The following is a 14,487-nucleotide window of genomic DNA, read 5'->3' on the forward strand; positions in this document are numbered from 1 at the left end:
AAACATTTCTACTGGTGTTACTGATGGAGAAGGAGAAGATCAATGTGGCGTCAGGAAGTAAAAAGCACATGAATTTGTGTAATCCAAAAACAAGGTTATTATCGTTCTTGGGGACAATTCTAAGAAATCCTCTGTCCAGTAGAGGACACCCACACATGGGCGAATATGCTTTGCCTTTTTTTTTTTAATGCAGATTGGAGCAGAGAGAGATGGTTCTCTGACTGTGAAAATATGATAGCTTGATTTCAACTGAGAGCAGCCGACATTAGGAGCCGACATCAGGCTACTAGAGAATAGGAACTCCCTCTGCAAGGATGGATCCAAACTTGTCTGACTCCCCAGCAACAATTGTTCTCAGGGAGCAGGGGAGAGATTCTACTTCACTATATTACAAGTGACAAATTAAACCTAGCCTAATCCTCCACCCAGGAAGGAAGGCAGTGAGCATTGCACTTAAATGGTCCTTTACATTACCTGTATTAGAGAGAGAAAACAGAACGAAAAAATTACCAATGTTTATTCGGACATATTGTCTTTTAAAACAAAACAAGAAGGAATATGCATGTTTGTTCATATTTTCAGTGTTCCAAAATATCAAATGCAATATATTTTATATAATATATTTAAAATACCATAGTCTCAATCGCCATTAAAAAGTGACCCAGAAAAATCACAAGATGCCTCCCCCTCATAGACTGAAACAAATTGATTGCCTCACTACATTAAGATACTCCGGGCCTTATTTATACTTTTTGGTGCAAAACTGCACTAAGGCAGTTTTGCCCCAAAAAGTTTTGCACCGGCTTGCACCATTTTTTAGCACCAGCTGGGCACCATATTTATGGAATGGTGCAAGCCGGTGCAAAGGGTAGGCTAGCTTTAAAAAAAATGACGCTAGGCAGTTTTGAGTCGAAATAAATGATTCTGACCAGATTAGCATCATTTTTTGACGCTAAGGGGCATATTTATACTCTGTTTGCACTGAATTAGCATCATTTTTATATTACTCTAATTCAGTGCAAAACTAACTCCATATTTATACTTTGGTGCTAGACCCGTCTAGCACCAAATTTATGGAGTTAAAGTCATTTTTTGGAAGTGGAAACCTACCTTGCCTTAATGAGATGCAAGGTAGGCGTTCCTGTGCAAAAAAATTACTCTATGGCCTTAACACCATATTTATACTCCCATGTAAAAATGGTGCAAGGGAGGGAGGAGGGGTCAAAAAATGGGGCAAAGCTTGCTTTGCCCCATTTTTTAAGACCTGGGTCAGGGCAGGCGTAAGGGGATCTGTGACCCTATTTCCATGGTGGAACACCATGGAATAAGCCCAGAGGTGCCCTCCCTAGGCCCTAGGGGCACCCCCACCCACACTAGAGGGACTGCGAGGATGAGGGACCCCATCCCAGGTAAGTACAGGTAAGTGCATTTTATTTTTGAAAGTGCCATAAGGGGCCCTGAAATGGGCCCCTATACATGGCACAGGATGCAATGGCCATGCCCAAGGGACCCCTGTCCTCTGTGCTGGCCACTGGGGTGGTGGGCATGACTCCTGCCTTTTCTAAGGCAGGAGTCATGTGGCATGGTAGGTTTAGCACCATAAAATGACGCTAATCTCGTTAGAGTCATTTTTTTTTACTCTAACCTGCCTAAAGCCATTTTTTGGCGCTAAACCCTCTTCTTCTATACTGCCAGCCCCACCCGACTAAAGTCATTTTTTAAAACTTTAGCCTACCCTTTGCACCGGCTTGCATGATTCCATAAATATGGTGCCCGGCTGGTGCACAGAAATGGTGCAAGCCGGTGCTAAACTTTTTGGTGCAAAACTGAGTTAGTGCAGTTTTGCAGCAAAAAGTATAAATAAGGGCCAATATTTTGTAAATTTGCGCCACTTTTGCGTCATAAAATGACGTTAATGCGGTGCAAAAAAAGTTTAAATCAGGGCCTTGGTGCTAGATGGGTCTAGCACCAAAGTATAAATATGGAGTTAGATTTGCACCGAATTAGAGTAAAAAAAATTGACGCTAATTCGGTGCAAACAGAGTATAAATATGCTGCAGAGTATAAATATGCCCCTAAATATGGCGTTAAGGCCATAGAGTCATTTTTTGCACGGGAACGCCTACCTTGCATCTCATTAAGGCAAAGTAGGTCTCCACTTTCAAAATATTACTTTAACTCAATAAATTTGGTGCTAGAGAGGTCTAGCAACAAAGTATAAATATGGAGTTAGTTTTGCACCGAATTAGAGTAAAAAAAAATGACACTAATTCGGTGCAAACAGAGTATAAATATGCCCCTCCATACTTTATTTCAGGGCTAAAAAAACATGACAATCAGAAGTAATGTGGCAAAGGTCTGCTTTCAAACCATCTCTTATTATTTACCACGACTCTAGCAATGTATCCAAAAACACTCCAATCAGACTTGATTACAATTCTGAACCTTGGCACCTCATTGATAATGCTTTTGTGACTTAACTTATCAAGATCAGAGGACATGCTCTCCGTACCCTCATGATGCACTAAAAAAACTGCTGAGGCTTCACCTCCCAAATCCTCCATAATTTGTTTTAAGCTCACTGACTTTATATATTCACTGAGTTGAGTTTATCTGGGGCCTGCAAGTCACATTCCAACTGCTTACACTCTAACTATTGCCCTTATAGATTTCAAACTTTCACATTTCAGAAAAGTATCTCTTGCTTACATGTCAGCATGATCGCTGGTAGGTCACAAATGTGCAGTGAATAGAGGTATCACAATGGATGAGAACGAGCATGGCCGCCTATGAAGCTAAGGCTACTTCTACCTAGGGGACTGACACATGCAGCCTGTGGGGAGGTTAAAGAGTCTTTGTAAGAATATGCTTTGAAAGAAGTTGAAATACACACGAATATTCAGGGCTAATAGTTAAACCCCATACAAAATTTGAGGGATCATCTTTGTCTTATACAGTTTTATAAATTGTTTGTGCCATAACTTGCCATGAAGGTGGTTAAAAGCCAGGAAGACAGGGCACAATTGTGCATCAGGCCGAGATGTAATGTTCAAGTAACGGAGGATAAAAAATTAATCCACAATTACTTGTAAGAGATTACACTTTCCAATTTCTGGGCAGCATACCACCATCTTCCTTTTATTCTAACACCACCAAAAACGAGCAACTCAGTCTTTCCTATGTACATAGTTAAGTTATTAACCTTAAAAATAATTTTCCGGAATGCTTACTTTTTGCTATAGCCCAATATACCTGTAATCCAGGATTGCCAGATTGTCTCCATATAGAAGACATACATGGGAAGAGTCTTATCATTGGAGAAAACAACTGTGCGGATTGCAATCACAATGGTAAATCTGCCAAGAACAGCCTAAATAAAAAGGATGCCAAAACACAGCCCTGCGGCAAGCCCCTGCGGATCATAATACGCTCTTGCAGCCATTCATACTTGGATTTGAAATAGACAGACATAAATCCTTATTAAACAGTAAAACTCTTTTTGTATCTTTGTATTTGTTAGGTATTTCTGTATTTTCCCCACTCATTTTTCCCGACCTGACCTGTCAGCAGTTATTGGACAATTGACATTCATACTTTTTCTTTAAAAATGTGGTCTTTCGATCTTACATTCTGGTTGATAATATGGAAAAAAGTGAAATGATTCTCACATTCAAACAATGCAGATAAAATATAATAGGATCTCTGAATCAAAATCTAGCAATATATGCGTGCTGAGTTTTTTTAATACTTAATTTTAAAATAACATTTCTGTCGATAACCAAAACAAAACCACTGTCAACATCACTGTTGTTCAGGTGCTCCACCTAAGCCACCATCGCAAATTAGAATAGAATACCGTTCAGTGATGGGTCTGACTATAACTATGTTTATACATAGCTCATCGCCCCATATGTTTATCATTTCTCAGCACAGTAAATGACAGCTGTTACACTACCAATGTTAATGACATTCAAAGTATTGGCCTCGGAAGGTTAAAATGCTGAGTTAACTTCATAAACATAGGGCACACATGTAGCAAATTTACATGGAAGTTTTTTTTTTTAATATCGAAGGCACCCTCTTTCCTCCCAAAACAATTGCGCACATGCATAAATATTATGACTTATATATATATATAAAGGAGTGCCTTGTGATGAAATAATACACAGTTGTATTTTTGAGATTTCTCATTGCACTATTATGTTTGTGGAAAACTATTTTCTCGATATGCACATGTGTAATCATTTGATGCATGGATCCCTCATTTCCAATAGGTGAATGCCATGAAGTCTACACAGCTGTGAAAGGAAATTTCTCCAGTCCACAATATCCAAACAGTTATCCCAATAACATCAACTGCCATTGGGCGGTTCAGCTTTCATAAACATAGGGCACACATGTAGCAAATTTACATGGAAGTTTTTTTTTTTAAATATCGAAGGCACCCTCTTTCCTCCCAAAACAATTGCACACATGCATAAATATTATGACTTATATATATATATAAAGGAGTGCCTTGTGATGAAATAATACACAGTTGTATTTTTGAGATTTCTCATTGCACTATTATGTCTGTGGAAAACTATTTTCTCGATATGCACATGTGTAATCATTTGATGCATGGATCCCTCATTTCCAATAGGTGAATGCCATGAAGTCTACACAGCTGTGAAAGGAAATTTCTCCAGTCCACAATATCCAAACAGTTATCCCAATAACATCAACTGCCATTGGGCGGTTCAGCTTCCCCTGGGTTTCCGCATAAAGGTGTTTTTCATGGATCTGGAGCTGGAAGACAGGAACAGTCTGACCAATAAGTGTGACTACGACTACCTCTCTGTGTATGATGGAAGCCAAGAGAGCTCACTTTTGTTGGGGACGTGGTGTGGCACGGATAAGCCCGCTCCCTTCACATCAACTGGGAACAATGTATTACTGGTTTTAAACACAGACAGGAATGCAGCAAGCAAGGGGTTCTCTGTGTCCTACATTGGAGGTAAGTCACCTGCTGTTCAGAATTCATTTGATATTGATGTGTGAGTGTCTGACTTAATGCTGCTTCAAAGTACTAAAATGCAGAGCACCAATAACATCAGACAAATTATAGGACTCTTACCTGGTAGCCCATTTGTCGGATAGTCAGATGACCTTCTGAAGAAGTGACAATAGAACAACATGAGCAATACTGGACCCACAATACATGACTATGGAAACAGATTAGTGCAAGTTTTGAGTGGTGATCTACATGATACCTAAAAGATGAAGCAAAAATGAAACCCAACAATTATACTTAGATAAAACGTATAGATTATACCACGACAAACCCAAAGGGGTCATAACTTGATGATATGTAAACATTTCGTCCTAGATTACTCTTGCAAGCTCATACATAGACAAAAGTCACCCTAAAAGATGCTAGATAGATAAGACCTTAAAGATGATACATAGATTACATTTAAACTACAATATCCAAATGGGATATAAATTAAATGCCAATATGATACCCAAAAGGGAATACCTGGATGTACACTAACAGATAATACCTAGACATTACCTAAAGATCGCACTGAGCTGAGATATAAAAGATGATACTTAGATGATACTTAAAATATAATACCTATATGAGACCTGAAAAGCGATACATAGATGAGTATTAGCCCATAATATCTAGAGAGGATCTAAAGTTGATGCCAAGATAATGCCCAAAATGTGATATTTAGATCAAACCTAAAATATCCTACCTGAACATTGTTATAAATGGGGTCTTTGGTTGACGGTCAGGTTACCCCCTGTCCAAGCAAGGATCCTCACTCTAGTCAGGGTAAAAGAGAATCACCCTCAGCTAACCCCTGCTTACCCCCTTGGTAGCTTGGCACGAGCAGTTGGCTTACCTTCAGAGTGCTAGGTGTAAAGTATTTGTACCAACACACACAGTAACGTAATGAAAACGCTGCAAAATTACACAACCCAGGTTTAGAAAAATAGAGAATATTTATCTAAACAAAACAAGACCGAAATGATAAAAATCCACAATACACAAGTCAAGTTATCAATTAAAAAGCAAAAAGAGTCTTCATGTAGATTTAAAGATACACTAACACTGTTAGCGTGAAAATGTACCTTGGGTACGTCAAAAGTCACCCCGCACGGGCGAGTGTGCATCAAAAAGGGGTTGTGATGTGTCAATTTCACTCACAAGCAAGACCTTGCGTAGTTTCTCCTTTCGTCGGGTCAGGCGTGTTGTTTCTTCTCTCCGTAGGAGAGTGATGCTTCGATCCGGTCAGCACTCTCGGGTCCGGGCAGGCCTTGCGTTGTTTTTTTTACACACCCAGCGGTGCTTGCGTCGGAAATGCAGCCGCACGATGATCCGAAAACCACATAGTGCGGGTTGCGATCTCACCAGCCTCTGTCAGAGATGCTGTGCATCGTTTCTCCAGCTCCGCGCGTCGATGCTTCGGTCGCGTTGCAGGCGAGTGTCAATTTTCAGCCACAAAGCCGGCGGCGCGTCGATTGTTCAGCCGCAGATTGGAGTTGTGTCGATCTTTTCCCCGCACGGCGTTCTGTGCGTGGATTTCTTCATCTTAGGCTGTCAGCTTCTCCTTTCAGGGTCCCTGAACTGGATGGGCACCACAGGGCAGAGAAGGAGTGTTTCCAGAGACTCCAGGTGCTGGCAGAGAGAAGTCTTTGCTGTCCCTGAGACTTCAACCAACAGGAGGCAAGCTCTAAATCAAGCTCTTGGAGAACTTCAAAAGATGGAAGGCACACAACGTTCAGAAATGGTATAAGCAAGAAAATGCTTACTTTCTAAAAGTGGCATTTTCAAAAACACAATCTTAAAATCAACTTTACTAAAAGATGTATTTTTAAATTGTGAGCTCAGAGACCCCAAACTCCGTATGTCCATCCGCTCCCAAAGGGAATCTACACTTTAATCATATTTGAAGGTAGCCTCCATGTTAACCTATGAGAGGGACAGGCCTTGCAGCAGTGAAAAACGAATTTAGGAATATTTCACTGTCAGGACATGTAAAACACATTACTATACGTCCTACCTTAACCATACACTGCACCCTGCCCTTGGGGCTACCCAGGGCCTACCTAAGGGGTGCCTTACATGTAGGAAAAGGGAAGGTTTACGCCTCGCAAGTGGGTACACTTGCCAAGTCGAATTTACAGTTAAAAACTGCACACACCTACACTGCAGTGGCAGGTCTAAGACATGATTACAGAGCTACTTATGTGGGGTGGCACAACCAGTGCTGCAGGCCCAATAGCAGCAGTTGATTTATAGGCCCTGGCACCTCTAGTGCATTTTACTAGGGACTTGCTAGTAAATCAAATATGCCAATCATGGATAAATCAATCAACAATACAATTTACACAGAAAGCATATGCACTTTAGCACTGGTTAGCAGTGATAAAGTGCTCAGAGTTCAAAAGCCAACAGCAACAGGTCAGAAAAAATAGGAGGCAGGAGGCAAAAAGATTGGGGATGACCCTGCATAAACTCAAAAGTCTAACACTACCTCCTACTAGCCTAAAGCCAGGGGAGAACAATCAATACCTTGATGTACTTCCTTGATTGGGGCAATAGAAAAAGGACCCAGGCCCACAACAGCAGGGGAATGCTATAGTTCTACACCTTCCTGACTCCAGTTGTATCCCTCTGTCCATACTGACCCTGGTCCTCCCCTCTGGGGCTCTGTACCCTCCCTCTAGGAGTGGCACCCCCAGAGTCCAAGCGTGCCAGGATGCTTGTAGAAGCAGTCCTGCACAATTCCTCCACCAGTGCAGGGATGTTAACCTGCACTGGTCTTCCCCTGTGGGGCTCTGTACCCTACCTGCAGGAGCGGCACCCCCAGAGTCCAAAATTGTCAGGGTGCTTGTAGAAGCAGTCCTGCACAATTCTTCCACCAGTGCAGGGATGTTAAACTGCCACTGGTCCTCCAACCTGGGGTCTGTACCTTCAGGTTGGACCAGAGCCAGTGGTAAGGCTTCCCTCCCCCTGCCTTCCCTTCTGGGGTCCTGCACCCCCCAATTAGGAATGCCTCCCCAAGAAGACAACATGGTAGGGGCACTGTTAGCAGTAGCCCCTTCCTCCAGGTCAGGGGGGGCACCGTGAACCTGGCCTTCCAATCCAGGGTCTGTACCCTTAGATTGCACTGGGATCAGGGGTGAGTCTCTCTCTCCCTGACCCCTACTCTCAGGGTTCTGCAACCCCCTCAGGGAGAGTACTGCTAGAAATCACATCAGTGGTGGGTGATTGGGCAAACCAGCCCCCTTCAGGTCAGGTTTACTCCCTGCACCTGATCTTCCAGTCCAGGATCTGTACCCTCAGACTGGACCACTGCCTGGAAACCCAGGACTTCCTCGGGGATACACCTACCCCCCACCAGGTCAGAGTTTACCCTCTGAACCTGGTCATCCAACCCAGAGTCACCACCCTGCCGTTGAACCACTGCCTGGCACACCAGGACTTCCAGGGAGGCACACTTAGCCCCCTCAAGGGACACACCATCCCCAAGGGCCACACAAGAGTCTGGCTGGCGCAGGTCTCCTGACCTCTGCCCATCTGGCAGAGTCTGGATTCCCCCCAATCCAGAAATGGTCTCACCAAGGTCATTCCTGGGGGGCTCTGACCTCAGAGCCAACCCCTGACCCTCCAGGTTCTCCACTGGGGTCCACAACCACCTCTCAACCCTCTGTCTGGACTTCTTCACCCCCTCATTAGGAGTGATACTGCCAGACACCAGAACTGGTGGGACGCTGGCTACAGCCGCCCACCCAAGTTCTCCTGACACTGTTGGGTCACCCTCAACAGATGGCCCTAGGGTACAGGCTAGGCTCCCCTCCTGGTGTTCCCTCATGGAACCCTCCAGGACCTGGGACCGGATCTCGGGCACCTTGGGCCTCAGCCCATCCCCATTCCCTCTCCTCTGAGACTGGATATGGGGTCCCTCACCCATCCGACTACTCTGGGACCTACCTGGAGCACTGCAATCCTTCCCTACCTCATCTGTTTGGGAAATATCCAGACCACTCCCCTCAGGAGCACCCCAAATGCCTCTTCAGACTCTATGGTACTCGCCCAGAGGTCTGCCTCCCGTGTAAGCTCCCTGGGGTGAGAGAACTCACACTCCACCTGGTGTTGGCGTATCCCTGGAAAATAAGGACTAGACATATGCTCTCCAGCAGTTACATCACACAGCCCCTCACATGAATTAACCAAACTACCCTTCACCCAACCATCCAGTGACTCAGCCTTGAAAAAGTACCCCCACATCACCCTCCTGAGACTGGTGAGACAGTACCTGATTGTCCCTGACACTCAACCCACACTCTTCTGGGATGTCATCACACTCCCTAACCAGGACTTTTACCTGTGGGGAGCCCCTCTCCCTGTCACTCTCACCTAGAGTCAGTAGAGTGTCCCTCCCACTAGTAGGAATATGACTCACGATGCCAGTTCCCCAATCTGCCTCGGGGACCCTGTGCATCACTGGAGCTACCTCATACCCCAGAACATCCTGGTGTGTGTAAACTCCCTCCTTCAAGTAGGGCACCACATCACTGGGCATGCACACTTCTTCAGCAGCACTGGATATAGAATTGTTGCTGCCAGCATTCCAGCTGGACTCAGCCCTCATGACTTCCAGCTCTTTCAGTTTTAGCTCATAAGCCAAAATCATCTCTTTTATCTCTAAGTCCCTTTTCCACTCGTCGAACTCCCTTTGCATCCTCAACTTTTCTGACTTCAACCGGCAAACCCTTTCTGCCTGTCTGTCCTGCAACTCTTCAGCAGTCAGACCCTTAGAGGACCTACTGCTACCTCTCCTGGAGACCCTCCCCCAGGTGTACCAGGTACCTCCACTACACCACTGTGTAGACTCTGCACTTCCCCATCCATATCCTCTGTGTGCCCCCCAGCCTCCTTGGCTGTCACCCAGGCCTTAAGTGCCTCTTGTAGCTCCGCCTTCGTGGTGGAGCTTGTAACGGGACAGGCAAGATCTTTACAGAACTGTTTCAAATGAGCAACTGAGTACCTTTCCAGTTTCCCTAATTCAGAAACAGCTCCAGCTGTTGTATCTCCAGATTGAGACATGATGGCAACAAGTGCAAAGTTCCAAAGACAGAAAACAAGTTCCCAATGAAGTAAAAAGAATCAGTCAAGGGATCAGCAAAATCATGGAAGTAGAACAAAAAGGAGTCCCAAAGAGAAAAAGCAAAATCACAAGACAAGTAGTATGTGGTCACGTAGTGGTCTGAACTCACAACAGTAGTGTACACTTAATTACTGTATGTCAAGTACAAATACAAGTCCTATCCCATCCGCTGATCACCAATGTTAGAAATGGGGTCTTCGGTTGGCAGTCAGGTTAACCCCTGTCCAAGCAAGGACCCTCACTCTAGTCAGGGTAAAAGAGAATCACCCTCAGCTAACCCCTGCTTACCCCCTTGGTAGCTTGGCATGAGCAGTTGGCTTAACTTCAGAGAGCTAGGTGTAAAGTATTTGTACCAACACACACAGTAACTTAATGAAAACACGACAAAATGACACAACAAAGGTTTAGAAAAATAGAAAATATTTATCTAAAGAAAACAAGACCAAAACGACAAAAATCCACAATACACAAGTCAAGTTATCAATTAAAAAGCAAAAAGAGTCTTTATGTAGTTTTAAAGACACACTAACACTGTTAGCATGAAAATGTACTTTGGGTGCGTCAAAAATAACCCGCCACAGACGAGTGTGTGTCAAAAAGGGGTTGCAATGCGTCAATTTCACTCACGAGCGAGACCTTGCTTTGTTTCTCCTTTCGTCGGGTTGGGGCGCGTCGTTTCTTTTCTCCACAGGAGAGCGATGCGTCGATCCCATCAGCACTCTCGGGTCCGGGCAGGCCTTGCATTGTTTTGTTTTTTACACGCCCAGCGGTGCGTGCGTCGGAAATCCAGCCGCACGATGAACCCAAAACCACTCAGCGCGGGTTGCGATCTCACCAGCCTCTGTCAGCGATGCTGCGCGTTGTTTCTCCAGCTCCTTGTGTCGATTCTTCGGTCACGTTGCAGGCGAGCGTCAATTTTCAGCTGCAGATCGGAGTCTTGTTGATCTTTTTCCCGCATGGCGTTCTGTGCGTGGATTTCTTCCTCTTAGACTGACAGCTTCTTCTTTCAGGTTCCCAGGAACTGGATGGGCACCACAGGGCAGAGTAGGAGTCTCTACAGAGACTCCAGGTGCTGGCAGAGAGAAGTCCTAGCTGTCCCTGAGACTTCAAACAACAGGAGGCAAGCTCTAAATCAAGCCCTTAGAGATCTTCACAAGATGAAAGGCACACAAAGTCCAGTCTTTGCCCTCTTACTCTGGCAGAAGCAGCAACTGCAGGATAGCTCCACAAAGCACAGTCACAGGCAGGGCAGCTCTTTTTCTTCAGCTCTTCTCCAGGCAGAGGTTTCTCTTGTTTTCCAGAAGTGTTCCAACGTCTCTGGTTTTGGGTGCCCTTCTTATACCCAATTTCTCCTTTGAAGCAGGCCTACTTCAAAGCAAAGTCTCTCTTGAATGTGAAATCCTGCCTTGCCCAGGCCAGGCCCCAGACACTCACCAGGGGGTTGGAGACTGCATTGTGCGAGGACAGGCACAGCCCTTTCAGGTGTGAGTGACCACTCCTCCCCTCCCTCCTAGCACAGATGGCTCATCAGGAAATGCAGACTACACCCCAGCTCCCTTTGTGTCACTGTCTAGTGTGAGGTGCAACCAGCCCAACTATCAAACTGACCCAGACAGGGAATCCACAAATAGACAGTGTCACAGAAATGGTATAAGCAAGAAAATGCTCACTTTCTAAAAGTGGCATTTTCAAGTACACAATCTTAAAATCAACTTTACTAAAAGATGTATTTTTAAATTGTGAGCTCAGAGACCCCAAACTCCACATGTCCATCCGCTCCCAAAGGGAATCTACACTTTAATCATATTTAAAGGTAGCCCCCATGTTAACCTATGAGAGGGACAGGCCTTGCAGCAGTGAAAAACAAATTTAGCAATATTTCACTGTCATGACATATAAAACACATTACGATATGTCCTACTTTAACCATACACTGCACCCTGCCCTTGGGGCTACCTAGGGCCTACCTTAGGGGTGTCTTACATGTAAGAAAAGGGAAAATTTAGGCCTGGCAAGTGCGTACACTTACCAAGTCGAATTTACAGTTAAAGACTGCACACACAGACACTGCAGTGGCAGGTCTAAGACATGATTACAGAGCTACTTAAGTGGGTGGCACAACCAGTGCTGCAGGCCCTCTAGTACCATTTGATTTATGGGCCCTGGCACCTCTAGTGCATTTTACTAGGGACTTACTAGTAAATCAAATATGCCAATCATGGATAAACCAATTAACAATACAATTTACACAGAGAGCATATGCACTTTAGCACTGGTTAACAGTGATAAAGTACTCAGAGTTCAAAAGCCAACAGCAACAGGTCAGAAAAAATAGGAGGCAGGAGGCAAAAAGATTGGGGATGACCCTGCATAAACTCAAAAGTCTAACAAACATTATCTAAAGATGGTACTTGGATGAGATCTAGGAGATGATACTTAAACGAGACAAAAAAAGCTGATACCAATAAGAGAGCTGCAAGATAATACTTAGATGTGCCCAAAAATATGACACCTAATTAGTACTTATAAGATGATACTTGGATTAGACCTAAAAGATGCTACTTTGATGAGACCTGAATGATGATACCTATATGAAATAGAAAAGTTTAGCTTCTACTAATAATCCTGTCAGAATAAGAGACATGCAACTACTTTTGTCCTCTATATCTTAATGAAAGAAAGGAACGGATGCACGTGAGAGCACTAAAAATGTAAAGCCTTTACATGGCACTGTGGGCCTGATTCTGACTTTGGAGGACGGTGTTAAACCGTCCAAAAAGTGGCAGATATACCACCTACCGTATTACGAGTCCATTATATCCTATGGAACTCGTAATACGGTATGTGGTATATCCGCCACTTTTGGGACGGTTTAACACCGTCCTCCAAAGTTAGAATCAGGCCCTGTGTGTCGTAATTCTAGACCTATGCTGATATGTGTTTCAGAAATGTACCTGCCCTGGGAAATGGCCTGATAGGTTATTTCATAGTAAATGAGAACAGCAGGAACTTAATAATATGTGGGTTTTTGATGCAGTGGCGTCTTATTAAAGTATATTGTAAGTATACAAAAAAGTGTATAATCTTATGGTGCAACAGACATATCAAATTAACCTTATTGAGCTTCTTGGTGTCTTGTTGGTAGTGAGACTACCAAGTTCCAGTGACAAGCTCTCTGGTTCAGGTTCACCGAGAGGGGTATGTTCAACAAGCACCTTTGGGCTTTCTATCCATGTCAGCAGTTATTTAATGTGGTGATGAGCCATATATCACTGTGGGCTCATTCATGTCCTCTTGCATTATGAAAGTTTGAACAGGAGTTGATGCCTCAAATGTTACCTATTAGGTGAGACTACAGTATCCATAAGTATTAGCATTAAGTATTGGTTTTAATATTTGGACCTTGTGACTGCTTGGAGCTATGGGCATTGAGCCAACATTGGCTGGTGCTGTGGACAGTTTCGTGGTGCAAGTTGACCACCCACCAAGACTTGCCTTGGGGTGCAAGACTTATGAGGTCTGAGGTGTGATCTTACCTCTCGAGGTAGGTCCCTGTTCCTTGTTTATTCTCTTCCTTCCTCAGAGGGTTTCAGCTCTCTGCTGTCTGTGGGCCAGTGATGTAGAATATACCAGGTGCTTGGTGGGACAGACCATCCACGTCGTGGAAACATTCCGTTTATGTGTGCATCTGTCAGCTGATGGCGCCTATAGATGACTTTCGTGGAGGCTTCTTTATTTACCTTCCTATTTGAATTACTCTGTGTCTCTTGATGATTTTAATGCAGAAGTGTTATGTAGATGATACATTTAGCCTAGCAATGTGTCATTAATTACATTTATAGTCTAGAGAACATAAAACAGTGTTATAGCTACCGTAATGGTGATATTCTTTAATCACGTTTGTAAGATACTTAAGTTAAGATCTATAATATGCATGTTAAACAACATTGCCTTTACAAGCACACCACTTCACTTCTGTAATGTCACGATATAGTTTTTTAATTCAAAATTGACATTGACCAAATAAAGTGGATGTTTTAGTAGTTTTTAAACACGTTTTATTTCTTTTCCATAACAACAAAAGTGTTAGCAATCCAATTGTTGACAGCGCTTCACTGCTTTACACATTTCACAGTGCAAGCAATATCTGTCGGCAGCCTGGGACATACATGTCTACATTCATGCATTGTATGCATTCGCTCCCTTGAACAATCGACCCAACTGTGTATAAACTTGAGATCTGTAATGGGGTCTCATAGGCAGTAGCACCACAGGGTATACATGTCTAGTCTCTGTCCAGTGGGGGTTTATTGTTTGGGGAGGT

General features: G+C 43.9%; 1 protein-coding gene across 1 annotated transcript in view; it reads left to right on the forward strand.

The window, feature by feature from the left end:
- Positions 1 to 14,487, forward strand: part of CDCP2 (CUB domain containing protein 2) — a 109,901-nt gene that overhangs the window by 62,882 nt on the left and 32,532 nt on the right. The window contains exon 4 of the mRNA XM_069233360.1: positions 4,643 to 4,996. Within this exon, the coding sequence (XP_069089461.1) occupies positions 4,643 to 4,996 (354 nt within the window). The remainder of the gene's footprint in view (positions 1 to 4,642; positions 4,997 to 14,487) is intronic.

Source organism: Pleurodeles waltl, chromosome 4_2, assembly GCF_031143425.1.
Source record: "Pleurodeles waltl isolate 20211129_DDA chromosome 4_2, aPleWal1.hap1.20221129, whole genome shotgun sequence".
In the NCBI taxonomy this organism is placed as follows: domain Eukaryota; kingdom Metazoa; phylum Chordata; class Amphibia; order Caudata; family Salamandridae; genus Pleurodeles; species Pleurodeles waltl.